The sequence below is a fragment of the Scyliorhinus canicula genome, chromosome 12 (assembly GCF_902713615.1).
Source record: "Scyliorhinus canicula chromosome 12, sScyCan1.1, whole genome shotgun sequence".
NCBI lineage: Eukaryota > Metazoa > Chordata > Chondrichthyes > Carcharhiniformes > Scyliorhinidae > Scyliorhinus > Scyliorhinus canicula.
In genome coordinates this window covers 156,359,865-156,377,271 of record NC_052157.1, presented here as the reverse complement: position 1 = coordinate 156,377,271, position 17,407 = coordinate 156,359,865, and the positions used below count along the sequence as shown (strand labels likewise).

Genomic DNA, 17,407 nt, shown 5'->3' with positions numbered 1-17,407 from the left:
ATCACTGGCTGGGCCAGCATTTATCGCCCATCCCTGATTGCCCTCGAGATGATGGTGGTGAGCTGTCAGTCCAAGCCTGGATATTGTCCAGGTCTCACTGCATATGAACATGGACTGTGTTGTGTTATGCTGCTTCGTGTAGCATAAGCTGCTTCCTTGATGTATACTTTGACAAATGAAGCTCCAGACTATGAAATTAGTTCAACGTGTTTATTGAACTATTAACACAGTTCTTAAATGAGTTCGACACTCTGTTAATCTAGCTGTAGTAACCCAGTCTATCTTTACCAGCATGCTCTGAGCCACGTGCTGGGTGTGATGATGTTGATCAACCCTGATGTACTCTCTAGGTGTCTGTCTTTGGAAAGAGGCAGAGCCTGTGTGCCCTGTCCTTTTATATGGGTTGTGAAGTGCCCCCTTGTGGTAATGTCACCTCTGGGTGTCCTGATTACCCATTGGTGGTGTCCTGTTCTAATGACCCATTGGCTGTATGTCTGTGTCATGGCATCTCTGGTGCTCCCGCGAGTGGTTACTTAGTCGTAGCCTAATTACATTAACCCCTTGTGTAAATACAGTGATGCATATCACCACAGACTGCTTCAGTATCTGTGGAGTCACGAATATTGCTGAACATTGCAGAGAACATCCCTACTTCTGACCTTATGATGGAAGGGCAGTGATTGATGAAGCAGCTGAGGATGGTTGGGCCTCGGACACTACCCTGAGGAACTCCTGCAGTGATGTCCTGGAGCGGAGATGATTGACCTCCAACCACCACAACCACCTTCCTTTGTGCCGGGTATGACTCCAACCAGTGGAGAGTCCCCCCCCCCAACCGATTCTCATTAAGGGCCCCTTGCTGACACAAATATCAAGGGCAGTCACTCTTACCTCAGCTCTGGTATTCAGCTCTTTTGTCCATGTTTGAACCAAGATGGTAATGAGGTCAGGAGCTGAATGCCCTGGTGGAACCCAAACTAAGCGTGTGTGAGCGGGTTGTTGCTGAGTAAGTGTGACTTGATAGCTGATGACCCCTTCCATCACATTATGATTGAGTCGACTGACAGGGCGGTACTGGCCGAGTTGGATTTGGATTTTGTCTGTTTCTGGTGTGCAGGATGTATACACCTGAGCAGTTTTCTGTATTGCTGGGTTGATGCCTGTGTTCTAACTTTACTAGGTGTGTGTCACGTTCTGGAGCACCATGCTTGTAACTTCCCCCAAAAGCCTTGAGATTTGAACTAGTCACCAGAGCATTGTAGAAGCATACAGTGCAGAAGGAGGCCAATCGGCCCATCGAGTCTGCACCGGCCCTTGGAAAGTGCACCCTATAAAGCCCATGTCTCCACCCTATCCCTATAATCCTACCAAGGGCAATTTAGCTTGGCCAATCCACCTGCACGTGGGGGGGGGGGGGGGGGGGGAAACTCACGCAAACACGGGGAGAAAGTGCAAATTCCATATCATCACCCGAGGCTGGAATTGAACCAGGCTCCCAGGAGCTGTGAGGCAGCAGTGCTAACCACTGTGTCACCCTCAATCCGGGCCCCCAGGCAACTAGCCTAGCAATGCTACCATCCGGCCACTGTGCCCGGAACAAAGAGAGGGAGCGAGAGAGAAAAACGCGACTGGTGCTCAGAGCTTATCTGCATTTTCCCCTCACTGCCTATTGTCTGCCGTTTTGTTTGTATCTCTCACTGACTTGCTCCCGAGAGTTTTGGAGGAATGGTAAATGGGACAAAACTCTTCCAAACCTCAACACAGTAATAGCGAATGTAGAACATTTTAATCTTGACGAATGGCAAGTGAGTTCCCCCCATCTCTGCCCCACCACCCCAGGCCAATCAACAATCCGAGTTTTCTGGTTGTGTGCTAACTTCCTGCTGGATTTCCTACATTTCAAAACGCACTACACTGCTCTGGCAAGGTCTGGGAGGTCACCAAGGAGGCTATATAAATGCACACCGTCTCTTCGCCCTGGAGCTTCCACTACTTCTCTCGAGCAGAGATAATTAATTCTGTGATTGAACTTGGGGACATTTGCAAGCTTTGCTTAAAACAGTGGAAACCATCTGAGAATTCCTCTTCCTTCTTTTTAGGAAAATTATGAATTGCTTTCGACCAAACCGCTTACTTTGAAATGTTACGTCTCGGTGGAGACTTTGCTAGAAGGCTTCTTCCCCCGACCACATCCTGCTGATCTGTCTCGAGTCTGAGGATTCGTGTTGTGGGGAACCTTCAATTGCTGACCCGTTCTTATGATGAGAAACCACAGCTATTGTTTCGTGTGAACAGACACACGTCCCAACTCTCCTCAACTTCCCATAACTAGACCCAGGGTAGATAAACCCGGGAGCTGAACTCGGCCACAGTTGGGAGTTACAACTTTTTTTTAAAAAATCATCCCCAAAGTTCATTCCTGGTATGTGGATGCCGCTGACTGGGCCAGGGTTTAATTGCTCATCCCTAATTATCTTTGAACAGAGGGCTTTTGAGTCAACCACATTGCTGTGGGCCTGGAGTCACATGTAGGCCAGACCAGGTAAGGACGGCAGATTTCCTTCCCTAAAGGCCATTAGTGAACCAGGTGGGTTTTCCCAACAATTGACAATGATTGCATGGCCATCATGGGCAATACAATAGCACAGTGGTTAACACTGTTGCTGCACAGCACCAGGGTCCCAGGTTCGATTCCCGCTGGGGTCACTGTCTGTGCGGAGTCTGCACGTCCTACCCGGGTCGGCGTGGGTTTCCTCCGGGTGCTCCGGTTTCCTCCCACAAGTCCTGAAAGACGTGCTGTTAGGTGAATTGGACATTCCGAATTCTCCCTCTGTGTACCCGAACAGGCGCCGGAATGTGGCGGCTAGGGGCTTTTCACAGTAACTTCATCGCAGCGTTAATGTAAGCCTACTTGTGACACTAATAAAGATTATTAATACATTATATATATTGACCTGTGCCTATACATTTTGCATATACATTTTCAAATGCCTCACCTCCTCCCCTATCTCTGCATTCATTGCCAGCCCCATTACCCTCAGAGATCTCCGCACTCCGCATCACGGTAGCATTGTGGATAGCACAATTGCTTCACAACTCCAGGGTCCCAGGTTCAATTCCGGCTTGGGTCACTGTCTGTGCGGAGTCTGCACATCCTCCCCGTGTCTGCGTGGGTTTCCTCCGGGTGCTCCGGTTTCCTCCCACAGTCAAAAGATGTGCAGGTTAAGTGGATTGGCCATGATAAATTGCCCTTAGTGTCCAAAATTGTCCTCAGTGTTGGGTGGGGTTACTGGGTTGCGGGGATAGGGTGGAGGTGTTGACCTTGGGTAGGGTGCTCTTTAACCTGTGATTATCCCTCTCCCTGGATCTGTAATGATTTGATTACCTGCAAACGCCTGCATTCCAAGCATTGTCCAGCATCTCTGACTTTGTCTATATAAATGTTTCTGGAACATACCTCACCATTCACCTGAGGAAGGAGCAGCGCTCCGAAAGCTCGTGTTTGAAACAAACCTGTTGGACTTTAACCTGGTGTTGTAAGACTTCTTACTGTTCAGGAATAGGGGGAGCAGAGGGAGGGGGGGGGGGGGGGGGGGGGGATTTTATTTTAATTAAAGGACTGATCGATACTGCTCAGGCTTGGTTTAAAATATTAAATAATTTTTATTGGTGCAACTTTCCCACGAGTTCGAATCCAGCCGCGCTCAGCTGATCTGTGATGTGAATTGAGGATCTGCCCCTGTGGTAGACCTGGAACTGCTGACTGGCTGGTCCTTGTGATCAAAACCCACAGTCACAACATTGTGAAATCTTCGAGGAAACAGGCCCTCTTTCTCACCCACTACGTTCACAAATGACTGACCCCTGGTTAGCTGCTGGGGTAAGAAGCACAGTTACTGAGGTGACCTCAGGACGTGTCTGGGCTGGTGACACTACCACCCCTGCAGAGTGCGATCGCGTGAACTCTGACCAAAACCCACCGACTGAAGAAAGCCGCTTTTGGGAAAGAATAAAAATAATCCGGTGTTCCCACCAGCTCGTCCCCGGCAGAGGGCAGGTATTGAAGTCAGGATTAGAAAAACAAATTTAAGGGGGCAGGAGTCAGCGGTGTGTGGCTCTCGAACCTAAAATCATTAAGCTATAATGGGGCAGCACGGTAGCATGGTGGTTAGCATAAATGCTTCACAGCTCCAGGGTCCCAGGTTCGATTCCCGGCTGGGTCACTGCCTGTGCGGAGTCTGCACGTCCTCCCCGTGTGTGCGTGGGTTTCCTCCGGGTGCTCCGGTTTCCTCCCACAGTCCAAAGATGTGCGGGTTAGGTGGATTGGCCATGCTAAATTGCCCGTAGTGTCCTAAAAAGTAAGGTTAGGGGGGGGGGTTGTTGGGTTACGGGTCTAGGGTGGATACGTGGGTTTGAGTAGGGTGATCATGGCTCGGCACAACATCGAGGGCCGAAGGGCCTGTTCTGTGCTGTACTGTTCTATGTTCTATATGGACAGGTTGCTTAGACTAGGCTTTCATTCCCAGACCCGTGGCCTCGATCACCTAGGAGTAGGGCAGCAGAGGCATCACAGCATTCCCCACCTGAAAATCCCCCTACAAGCCACACACCATTCTAACTTGGCCGTTCCTTCATTGTCGCTGGGTCAAAATACAGGAACTCCCTTCCCTAACAGCACTGTGGGTGTACCTACAGCACACAGGCTGCAGTGGGGTTGAACGGCCTCCTCCTATTGTTCGGTCGGAGACTGCTGACTTTTTTTTAAAATTTAGAGTACCCAATTCATTTTTTTTCTCCCCCAATTAAGGGGCAATTTAGCCTGGCCAATCCACCTAACCTTGGGTTGCGGGGGCGAAACCCACGCAAACACGGGGAGAATGTGCAAACTCCACACGGACAGTGACCCAGATCCGGGATCGAACCTAGGACCTTGGCGCCGTGAGGCAACAGTGCTAACCCATGCGCCACCCTGCTGCACAAGAATGATGACTTTTATGACCTTTGTGGAGAAATGGGAAGGGGAGTAATCCCAGGGACAGTCAATTGTTTGCAGGGATCGGTGCGCCTGTGTCCTCGTCTCCCATTCTCTCTGCCCTTCCCGGATATCCTGCTGGAATGCTGCCTAACGCATGTTGACCATGAGTGGAAAACTCAACTGTACAGTTTTCCTTTTCACCCATTCCCAAGTATTGGAAAGCCAATCAGAGTCAGTACAACCAGCCAGGAGGAAAATATTCACTGGAAGATGCTAAGAGGTGACACCGGCCTCACCACTTTAGTTACCCTGTCCTCGTTGATCGACAGGGAAGATTCTTGTGGTGAGTCAGAAGCTTCAAGTTTAAGTCCCACTTTAGGGCTTGATGGCCAAGGAAGGTGTGTTCACGTGGCTGAACAGTTCAATTGTAATAATAAATCTTTGTTAGTGTCACAAGGAGGCTTATATTAACACTGCAATGAAGTTACTGTGAAAATCCCCTCGTCGTCACACTCCGGCGCCTGTTCGGGTACACGGAGGGAGAATTCAGAATGTCCAATTCACCTAACAGCACGTCTTTCGGGACTTGAGAGAGGAAACCGGAGCACCCGGAGGGAACCCACACAGACACGGGGAGACTCCTGAAAATCCTGCCAATGTGCCCAAGATGGGCAGTAAGAGAGGGAGAGACTCCTGGCCAACTATAGCCCACAAGTTATAGCCTCCGGTGGCTTGTTACAGGAAGATATTAGCCATGGAAACAGGCATAAAGCACATCATTTGCCTCCCTCGAGTGTCACTGAGCACAGGAAAATCCAAGACATTGATCTATATTGACTCGTCTCCTCAAAAAAGGATTAAAATTTAAAACCCACCTTGGGTGGTAAATCCCTTCGGCTCTAAACATTCCCCAAACGTTCATTTTCTTCCGAGTCTAAACTCTAACTTTTTGAGGATAAACTAACCTTTTGTAGACCCGGTCATTACCCACCCTCTGGAATATCCTCTCAAAGCCCTTTGCCCCTCTCTCCCATGAAGAAACTCTTCAAACTCCCTATTCTAAGGGCAGCGTGGCGGCGCAGTGGGTTAGCCCTGCTGCTTCACGGCGTCCAGGTCCCAGGTTCGACCCCGGCTCAGGGTCACTGTGGGGTTTGCACATTCTCCCCGTGTTTGTGTGGGTTTCGCCCCCACAACCCAAAGATGTGCAGGCTAGGTGGATTGGCCAGGCTAAATTGCCCCTTAATTGGAAAAAATGAATTGGGTACTCTAAATTTTTTTTTTTTTTTTTAAAAAGAAAACCTCCCTATTCTGTTCTGTGCTCCAGACCGCAGCTCCTACTCTCACCTCTGATTGATATTTTTGCCTTTCCCACCCCCGTAAATGCACATTAACTGGAGGTCGTGTCAGGTAGTGAGTAACATTCCTGCTTCAGAACCTGAAGTTCCACGTTTGAGGCCCCCCCCCCATCTTTGGATGGCTCAGGAAGGTGTGTTTCATACGGAGTCAAACGGACTGACCATCGGCTGAAAATTCTTCCCACACACTCCAGTGACAGGCGGTAAGAGGGTGAGAGATTCCTGGCCAGCCATGTGCTGGAAGGAACGTTGGAGCCGTTACCATCACTGTTCAAAGACATGCAGGTTAGGTGGATTGGCCATAATAAATTGCCCTTAGTGAGCAAAAAGGTGAGGAGGGGTTATTGGGTTACGGGGATAGGGTGGAAGTGAGGGTTTAAATGGGTCGGTGCAGACTCGATGGGCCGAATGGCCTCCTTTTGCACTGTATAACGTACAGACTACAATGCGTGTAAAAAAAAAATATTTTTACCACAGTACTCTGTGAACTGTAACAGACCATTAGCTTTTCCACGCTGGGACAGTTTGTTCGACATCAAAAAGGGTGTTTCATAAATACAAGCTCTTGGATTACTGGTGTAATTTTCCCAGGTGACCTCCCACTGACCATGGTCTATCTGTTCGATCAGCAGGACAAGGACACACAAGAGGCCAGAAACCTTGAACTTTTCACTGATTCTCATCTCCAGCGTCTGCAATCAAAACCATCAAATGTGGTGAAAATTGCACCACAATAAAGGAAACAACCAATCCTGTCAGATGACTCACACCGGGTACATATTGAGCTTTAGTCAGAGAGCACCCAGGTGTTACAACTGACCTCAAATTACAAGGATTAGGAGCAAGAGTCGGCACCGCGGCCTTCTCCGCCATTCAATAAGATCACCGCCGATTTTCTACGTCTACTCCACTTTCTCACCTTGTCCCTCACCCCAGGATTTCCTTAGTGTCTGAAAATCTTATTGATCTTGAACATACTCAATGATTGAGCTTTCACCGCTTGCTGTGTCGAGAGGGTTAGAATACAAGACCAGGGATGTACTCGGAGGCTGTAAAAGGCTCTGGTCAAACTCCAGTTGAAGTATGGTGAGCAGCTTTGGGGCCCCGTATCTAAGGAAGTTCTGCAGGCCCTGGAAAGGGTACAGAGGAGATTCACAAGAATGATCCCTGGAATTAAGAGCTTGTCGTATGAGGAGCGGTTGAGGACTCTGGGTCTGTACTCTTTGGGGGTTTAGAAGGATGGGGGGGGGGGGGGGGGGGGGGGGAATCTTATTGAAACTTACAGGAAACTGAGAGACCTGGATAGAGTGGACTTGGAGAGGATGTTTCCACTATTAGGAAAAACTAGAACCCGAGGGCACAATCGCGGACTGAAGGGACGATCCTTTAAAGCAGAGATAAGATGAGGAGGAATTTCTTCAGCCAGAGGGTGGTGAATCTGTGGAACTATTTCCCGCAGAAGGCTGTGGAGGCAGAGTCACTGAGTGCCTTTAAGTCAGAGATAGATAGGTTCTTTATTAATAAGGGGATTGGGGTTATGGGGAGAGGGCAGGAGAATGTGCTTGAGAAACATATCAGCCATGATTGAATGGTGGACAAGACTAGATGGGGCCAAATGGCCTAATTCTGCTTCTATGTGTTATGAGAACGGAACCCCAACGATTCACAATCCTGGATGAAGAGATTTCTCACCCCCCTCCCCTGCCCCCCCCAGCCAGGGGAAATTGCCTGTCAGTTGTATCCTGACAAGTCTTCACAGATTCAAATGTTTCACTGAGATCAACTCCATTCTTCTAAATCCCACAAAACATCGGCCCAAACTATCCGATAATTTGTCCCATGATTAGCTATCATTGGACCTAATGTGAGCGGAACGTCAGGAGGGGGTCAAGAGGGAGAACTGAACTGAACCCCAGTTCCTGCTCTCGATTGGCCAGATGGTCAGGGGGTGAACATGATTGGGCTGAGATGTGACGTCTTCAGTTTATTCTTTCCTGGCAGGCGGGTGTCGTTGGCAAGGGCAGCATTCGTTGCCCGTCCTAACTGCCTTTCAACTGAGTGGCTTGTTCAGCCAATTCACAGTAGTTGAGAATCAGCTTGACCATATGTAGGCCCCGAGCAGGTAGTGAACAAGATGGCTTTTTACGGTCATCGATGATCATTCCACGGGCATCACTGCTTAGAGTAGCTTTCAATTCCAGATTTAACGAATTGAATTTAAAATGCCACTGTGGGATTTGAACCCATGAACCAGAGCCTTAGCCAAGGTCTCGAGGTTACTAGACCACTGTCACTGCTCCACCAGTGTTGCCACACACACACACACACACACACACACACACACACACACACACACACACACACACACGAACCTGGGACCTCGGCACCGCAAAGCAGCAGTGCTAACCACTGCGCCACCATGCAGCCCTAAATCTGGGAATGGGAATGCGAGGCAGGAGCATGGATCGGACTAAACACCAGGGCTTCTGACAGTCAAAGATCCCCCCCTTCAGACCATGATGCAGGTTTCCCAAAATGCTGGTGTTAGAATACAGCATGAGCCATAAGTACTGGTGCCAAAAAATCAGCAGCATTGGAAACAAGGCAGGAAATGGGGCAACAACAATCAGTGGTTAGCACAATTGCTAACATCAGTCAGTGGTTAGCACTATTGCATCACAGCGCTAGGGACCCGGGTTTGATTCCGGGCTTGGGTCACTGTCTTGCGGAGTCTGCACGTTCTCACCCGTGTCTGCGTGGGTTTCCTCTGGGGGCTCCGGTTTCCTCCCACAAGTCCTGAAAGACGTGTTTGTTAAGTGAATTGGACATTCTGAATTCTCCCTCCGTGTACCCAAACAGGCGCCGGAATGTGGAGACTTGTGGGAGGAAGCACATGTGATACCACAATCTACCCACCTTTAACACCTGCTGTGCTGTGAAGTTGCCTGCTAATGCATTCTATAATCCCAACCGGTTACTAATTCTCGTCTCAATTCTTTTCCGGCTCCACTACACTGATACCTTCCATCCGGGACTCCTGCACCACCCCACCCCCACACACACACACCCACAGAAACACAATTTTGTTCATTGCACGTCATTCAGTTGAGCTACAGTTTAGGAAAGTGTCGTTGTGTCTTGCACTGAGGCTGGCTGGAATATGGAATCAGCAAATGGTGTAAATAATCTTCCATGATATCGGTAACCATAGCCCATAGGGGCTGGTTTAGCTCACTGGGCTAAATCGCTGGCTTTTAAAGCAGGCCAGCAGCACGGTTCGATTCCCGTACCAGCCTCCCCGGACAGGCGCCGGAATGTGGCGACTAGGGGCTTTTCACAGTAACTTCATTGAAGCCTACTCGTGACGATAAGCAATTTTCATTTCATACAGAGGAGATTCTGCAGCAGGTGCCACCAGTGCAAGCAGAGCACAGATAATGGTGTCCCGGCTTCATTATTTGACTGCAGCTGATGAGGGATCACAATATGGGTTTGTGGGGGCAAATAGCCTTTTCTTTTCACCGTCTTGCTCCTCGACAAGGAGTAGGCCAAGACGTCACTGTCCCCCTATGGTCAGGTATGGCTTATAGCTAAGCCCCCGCCAGAACAAAGCTACATCCTTCCAAGAAACAGGATATGAAACAGGATTTCAAAGGGATAAATTGAACACACTCCTTCCAGCAGTTAACTGAGAGTTAGGGCAATGCTCAACTTTGTGCCCCCACACTGAGCTTTTAATGTGAGTATTGGCTCGTGTAGCCATTCGGGCATTGACTTGTTGGCAGAATGAGGTAGCAGAGGATAAATCATGAAACATGAACCTAAACAGCAACAGATAACGCAATGCTGGAGGCTGAGGGAGCAAAATTTTCATAGCTGAGCCCAGCACCAACCTCACCCAATGTTCACACGTGCTCGGGCAGCATGGTGGTTAGCCTCAAGGTGCTGAGGACCAGGGTTCAATCCCGGCTCTGGGTCACTGTCTGTGTGGAGTTTGCACATTCTCCCCGTGTCTGTGTGGGTTTCACCCCCACAACCTAAGAGATGTGCAGGGTCGGTGGATTGGCCATGCTAAATTGCCCCTTAATTGGACAAAAGTAATTTTAAATGTCCATACGTTTAAAAAAAATCAATAATCATATTCAAGGTTGAGGAGATGTACGAGGCAAGTTTTTTTTTATATGCAGAGGGTGGGTGTCTGGAACTCGCTGCCAGAGGAGGTGGTGGAAGCAGGGACGATAGTGACGTTTAAGGGGCATCTTGACAAATACATGAATAGGATGGGAATAGAGGGATATGGACCCCGGAAGTGTAGAAGATTTTAGTTTAGACGGGCAGCATGGTCGGCACAGGCTTGGAGGGCTGAAGGGCCTGTTTCTGTGCTGTACTTTTCTTTGTTCAATGTCACCCAGCACCAGGATGAGCACCTTCAGGAATTCTCTCGGATATCCCCACACCCAAAAAAAGACCTCAGAAACAATAATGTTTAGCTGCCAATTAGCAGAGATGGGCTAAGTCGACCCAAGCCAAGGAACAAACTTTCTTCACTTATAACACCATCCAATTCACCTACCTCGCACATCTTTTTTGGGTTGTGGGGGTGAGACGCACGCAGACACACCAGAAATAAAACATGAAGACCGCTGTGAACCTGTGTGTCTGTCTAACGCAGCAAACTAGATGATTCACTTTGCGCGTGACTCTGAATTGGTTGATTCATACTGGATTGGAAAGTTTGCAATCTGCACTGATTTGCTGATCTCAGTTGAGCTCAGAATCTAGTCTTGGGTTAATTTTGGGAGGGCATGTTTGGGTCGGGATGCGGTCAGGAAAACAGTCCAGATTTTCAATGACCCGTTGCTGTGTCCATTCCGCCCTTTCCCATAGTCAAATAGCCTACCCACTCTCACATGTGTATAATGGACGATGCAGTGACACACAAGGTAGCACAGATAGTTCTCCTGCCAACTCAAAGGCTTGGCTGCAATTCATACCTTCCTGTATGGGGAACAGGGCGGTCTGAACTCAATCCACAGTGTTGGACCCCCAATGAGCCAAGCCATGATACCATCTGGGACAAATAGTTGCAGCCAAGGTAAAGAAACTCTGGCTACAGAATGGGATCCTGAACAGTGGAGCACAGATTGAACGGCCATTGGTGTTGAAAACACTCAAACCTGTGCAACCGTCATGAAAAGGCACAGGTCAATATCCATAATGTATTAATAATAATCTTTATTAGTGTCACAAGGCGGCTTACATTAACACTGCAATGAAGTTACTGTAAAAAATCCCCTAGTCGCCACATTCCGGCGCCTGTTCAGGTACACGGAGGGAAATTCAATATGTCCAATTCATCTACCAGCGCATCTTCCGGGACTTGTGGGCGAAAACCAGAGCACCCGGAGGAAACCCACATAGGACCAATCAACTATATAGAAGACCAGAAATTAACTAAGGGACAAATTAAAAGGGGCCACTCCTAAAAGGAGCAGGTAATGTACCAAAGTGCTTGTATTTGCCTCAATTGACATTTACATTTTGGGTCCTGCTCAGTTTTCCCAAGTTTCAGATTTTGCATTGTCTCCATAACGGAGACCGCCCTCCTTCCACCTCCAGAACATTATCCATCTCATTCTGCCAAAACCCACATCACTGTTATCTCTAAGCCTAGCTGTGCTAAAGCGATCCTGTCCAGCCTCCCATCCTCTGTACATTCCAGCTCGTGACCCTATCCCACACCCCAGCTCGTGACCCTATCCCACACCCCAGCTCGTGACCCTATCCCACACCCCAGCTCGTGACCCTATCCCACACCCCAGCTCGTGACCCTATCCCACACCCCAGCTCGTGACCCTATCCCACACCCCAGCTCGTGACCCTATCCCACACCCCAGCTCGTGACCCTATCCCACACCCCAGCTCGTGACCCTACCCTACACCCCAGCTCGTGACCCTATCCCACACCCCAGCTCGTGACCCTACCCTACACCCCAGCTCGTGACCCTATCCCACACCCCAGCTCGTGACCCTATCCCACACCCCAGCTCGTGACCCTATCCCACACCCCAGCTCGTGACCCTATCCCACACCCCAGCTCGTGACCCTATCCCACACCCCAGCTCGTGACCCTATCCCACACCCCAGCTCGTGACCCTATCCCACACCCCAGCTCGTGACCCTATCCCACACCCCAGCTCGTGACCCTATCCCACACCCCAGCTCGTGACCCTATCCCACACCCCAGCTCGTGACCCTATCCCACACCCCAGCTCGTGACCCTACCCTACACCCCAGCTCGTGACCCCATCCCACACCCCAGCTCGTGACCCTACCCTACACCCCAGTTCGTGACCCTATCCCACACCCCAGCTCGTGACCCTATCCCACACCCCAGCTCGTGACCCTATCCCACACCCCAGCTCGTGACCCTATCCCACACCCCAGCTCGTGACCCTATCCCACACCCCAGCTCGTGACCCTATCCCACACGCCAGCTCGTGACCCTATCCCACACCCCAGCTCGTGACCCTATCTCACACCGAGTCCTGCTCGCTTACCATCCCCATCCTGCTGACTCATGCCGGTTCCCAGTTACCAATACTTCAATTCAAAATGGGGAATAAAACCTTCACTGCCGCGATCCTCACCATCTCCAAATCTCATCCAGGCCTTCAACTCTTCCAAACGCTCTGCTGGCTTTGGCGTTGCAACTCCCCCAACCCCTGGCAGCCATATCTGCTTGGATCCTCACCCTGGAACGCCACACATGGACCCCACGACCTCCCAAATGCCCCTTTACCTTTTAGACACGCTAAATTGTCCTTAAGTGTCCAAAAAGAGGTTACTGGGTGGGGGATAGTGTGGGAGGTGTGGGCTTGGGTGGGGTGCCCTTTCCAAGGGCCGAGGCAGACTCGATGGGCTGAATGGCCTCCTTCTGCACTGTAAATTCTATGATTTATCCTTGATATCATGTGTGCAACTGCTGACTCCCTGCTCCACTCAGAGAGCCCCCCTCCAGTCCTTCCAGCAAGTCCAGCCAGAGTATTAACGACCTGGGACATGATCCTTTCTGGATGCACTCACTTTTCATTTGGGGAGGGGTACTGAGGGGTACTTGGACACCACGACTGCCAACCCCCAACCCAGAGGAGAGCGTGAAATGGAGCAGAAAGCTGGGGCAGTGTCAAGACTGCGGGCTGCCTGGATAATAGCAGCAATAAATCTGGAAACTGTCACCTCTGGATTATTCTGAACCTTTGGTGGGTGCAGCGAGGACCTGAGCGAAATCTCCCCTCTCGGGAAATCTTATCTGTGACTCACCAGACTGCGATTTCTATTTGGTGCACAGACAGTGACGGTGCAAAGTGTGTTCACGGTGGGAGGCTCATCTCCTCTCAATCTGCCCTCTGGGGGAAGGGGGGGGAATCAAACAATATTCCCATCTCCATAACAGGGAAAGGTCGGCGGGGTGGGCACCAGGTAAAAATAGTCTGGGTGCTGGAGAGAGACAGACTGGCAGCAGAGAGCTGCCGCCTCGGGACAGCCAGTGACAGAGCCCCTCAAGTGGGCAGACGCTCCTCATTCCCACCTGGGCACCGTGTGGGTGGAAAAGGGGGCGTTGAAAGGGGCGCCAGGGACATTTTTGCTTTCGCCCAGCCTGACACCAACACAAATCAACAGTCCCAGGCTGGTCATTTAAAAAAGGTGGCACCGTCCAGGCAGAGGGGCAACAACCAGTGGTTGATTGACCCTTTTCGAGTGGACTTCCTCTGCTCCGCAGAAATGAATCTATTGTTTCAAAAGCACCACAGAAACCCCTCCGCCTTTGCCAAGATATTCTGCAGGTGTGTGTGAGGGACAGGGGGGTGGGGGGGGGGGGGGACAGAGAAGGGCGAGGGGGGACAGAGAGGGGGAGGGGGACAGAGGAGGAGGGACAGAGAAGGGGACGGGGGGCAGAGAGAGAGAGAGAGAGAGGAGGGGGGGGGATACCAGAGAGAGAGAGAGAGAGAGAGGGGGGGGGATACCAGAGAGAGAGAGAGAGAGAGGGGGGGGGGAGGAAAGAGAGAGAGGAGGAGGGGGGGGGGATACCAGAGAGAGAGGGGGGGGGGGATACCAGAGAGAGAGAGAGAGAGAGAGAGGGGGGGGGGAGGAAAGAGAGAGAGGAGGAGGGGGGGGGGGATACCAGAGAGAGAGGGGGGGGGATACCAGAGAGAGAGAGAGGGGGGGGGAGGAAGACCAGAGGGGGAGAGAGGAGGGGGGGGGGATACCAGAGAGAGAGAGGAGGGGGGGGGGGGATACCAGAGAGAGAGAGGAGGGGGGGGGATACCAGAGAGAGAGAGAGAGGAGGGGGGGGGGGGATACCAGAGAGAGAGAGAGGAGGGGGGGGGGGATACCAGAGAGAGAGGGGGGGGGGATTACCAGAGAGAGAGAGGGGGGGGGGGGGATACCAGAGAGAGAGAGGAGGGGGGGGGGGATACCAGAGAGAGAGAGGAGGGGGGGGGGGGATACCAGAGAGAGAGAGGAGGGGGGGGGGATACCAGAGAGAGAGAGAGGGGGGGGGGGGATACCAGAGAGAGAGAGGAGGGGGGGGGGGATACCAGAGAGAGAGAGGAGGGGGGGGGAGATACCAGAGAGAGAGAGGAGGGGGGGGGATACCAGAGGAGAGAGAGGAGGGGGGGGGGGATACCAGAGAGAGAGAGGGGGGGGGGGGATACCAGAGAGAGAGGGGGGGGGGGATACCAGAGAGAGAGAGGAGGGGGGGGGATACCAGAGAGAGAGAGGAGGGGGGGGGGATACCAGGAGAGAGAGGAGGGGGGGGGGGGGATACACAGAGAGAGAGGAGGGGGGGGGGGATACCAGAGAGAGAGGAGGGGGGGGGGATACCAGAGAGAGAGGAGGGGGGGGGGGATACCAGAGAGAGAGGAGGGGGGGGGGGGGATACCAGAGAGAGAGAGGGGGGGGGGGGGATACCAGAGAGAGAGGGGGGGGGGGGGATACCAGAGAGAGAGAGGAGGGGGGGGGGGGGAATACCAGAGAGAGAGAGGAGGGGGGGGGGGGGGATACCAGAGAGAGAGAGGAGGGGGGGGGGGGATACCAGAGAGAGAGAGGGGGGGGGGGGGATACCAGAGAGAGAGAGGAGGGGGGGGGGGGATACCAGAGAGAGAGAGGAGGGGGGGGGGGGATACCAGAGAGAGAGAGGAGGGGGGGGGGGATACCAGAGAGAGAGAGGAGGGGGGGGGATACCAGAGAGAGAGGAGGGGGGGGGGGATACCAGAGAGAGAGGAGGGGGGGGGGGATACCAGAGAGAGAGAGGAGGGGGGGGGGATACCAGAGAGAGAGGAGGGGGGGGGGGGGATACCAGAGAGAGAGGAGGGGGGGGGGATACCAGAGAGAGAGAGGAGGGGGGGGGGATACCAGAGAGAGAGAGAGGGGGGGGGGGAGATACCAGAGAGAGATGGGGGGGGGATACCAGAGAGAGAGGGGGGGGGGGGATACCAGAGAGAGAGGAGGGGGGGGGGGAATACAGAGAGAGAGGAGGGGGGGGGGGAATACCAGAGAGAGAGGAGGGGGGGGATACCAGAGAGAGAGGGGGGGCAGAGAGAGGGGGGGGGCAGAGAGAGGGGGGGGCGCAGAGAGGGGGGGGCAGAGAGAGGGGGGGGGCGCAGAGAGAGGGGGGGGCAGAGAGAGGGGGGGGCAGAGAGAGGGGGGGGGGGGCAGAGAGAGGGGGGGGGGCAGAGAGAGGGGGGGGGGGGCAGAGAGAGGGGGGGGGGGGCAGAGAGAGGGGGGGGGGGGGGCAGAGAGAGGGGGGGGGGGGGGCAGAGAGAGGAGGGCAGCTTCACTTACCTCCGCGGTGTGAGATATGCCGGCTCCTGAAGCACTGTTTCTTCTTGCTGTGCAGCAGGTTCGGGCATTTAAAGAGCAAAGCGGAGGAGAGCACGAAGCCACCCAGGGTGGAAAGGACATACATCGCGGCTGACATTTCCTCAAGTGGCAGCCTTTGCACTCACTCCCCCCTCCCGAGACAGGGTTATTATTATTAAATTAATAAATATCTTTTTTTTATAAAACGAGAGACGATTCTAAGTGTGGGGGGCCTGAATGAATGAGGGGAGGACACTAGCGGCGCCTCTCAGCTTCTCGGTGTCCTCCCCGGGCGACCCGCGCCTGCGCCCCGACTGCACTCCCATTGGCCGCTTTATTCTGTTACAATCTCCCATTGTTGCGCAGCCAGCCCGGCCCCGCCCCCTCCCCGAATGTTGCAACAAAAAGGACAATCTGCGCAGCAGCCTGGCTCTCACACAATAATCCATCCATCTGCTGGTGGGGGGGTGGGAATTTTACATAATTCCCAAAATATTTTATGTGGAATGGATCCAAGTAAAAAAAGAGAAAGTGCTGCTCCACCTTCAGCGAATACTTGTGGAGAGGAGAAAAAGTGTCCCGTCGTGTGCCATGAGAAATTGAGATTCGCTTACCCAGTTACACCATGATGTGGAGTTTGTGAAGACAGAACTAAAGAATGTGTTTAGTTGCTCAGGCATTTTTTTTTGGTCTCCTATTATACATTCCCCTGTTTCTGACAGTAAGGGACCGACATTTGTCTTCACTAATCTTTTTCTCTTCACGTACGGATAGAAACATTTACTGTCAGTTTTTATGCTCACTGCAAGCTTACTCTCATTTCCCCTTCTTAATAAATCCCTTGGTGCTCCGAAAGCTAGTGTTTGAAACAAACATGTTGGACTTTAACCTGGTGTTGTAAGAGCAGTTACACCAAGCAGGTTATATCAAAAATCCCAGTCAGACTGGACGCAAGCCCTGTTTAAAGACACAACGTGTTGCCGATAATCTGAGCAACAATATTATATTTGTACGAAGCTATATATTAAACACTTCCATGTATTTGTTATTTCTGCTTTTTTTTATTTCAAATTTCTAACATTTTGCTCTTATTTTTCGTTTGATTCTATGCATTGCGTTATGTTTATACTGAATGCCATCAACTTAAAATAATTTAGACAATGGAGAATAATGCAAAAAAAATTTGACCCAGTCTTACATCACCAAGTGCCTC

General features: G+C 51.7%; 1 protein-coding gene across 1 annotated transcript in view; it reads right to left on the bottom strand.

Annotated features, from left to right (window-relative positions):
* Window positions 1-16,496, bottom strand: part of gdpd1 (glycerophosphodiester phosphodiesterase domain containing 1) — a 50,179-nt gene extending 33,683 nt beyond the window's left edge. The window contains exon 1 of the mRNA XM_038814629.1: window positions 16,177-16,496. Coding sequence (XP_038670557.1) covers window positions 16,177-16,312 — 136 coding nt within the window. The 5' untranslated portion in view covers window positions 16,313-16,496. The remainder of the gene's footprint in view (window positions 1-16,176) is intronic.
* Window positions 16,497-17,407: the final 911 nt, after the last annotated feature.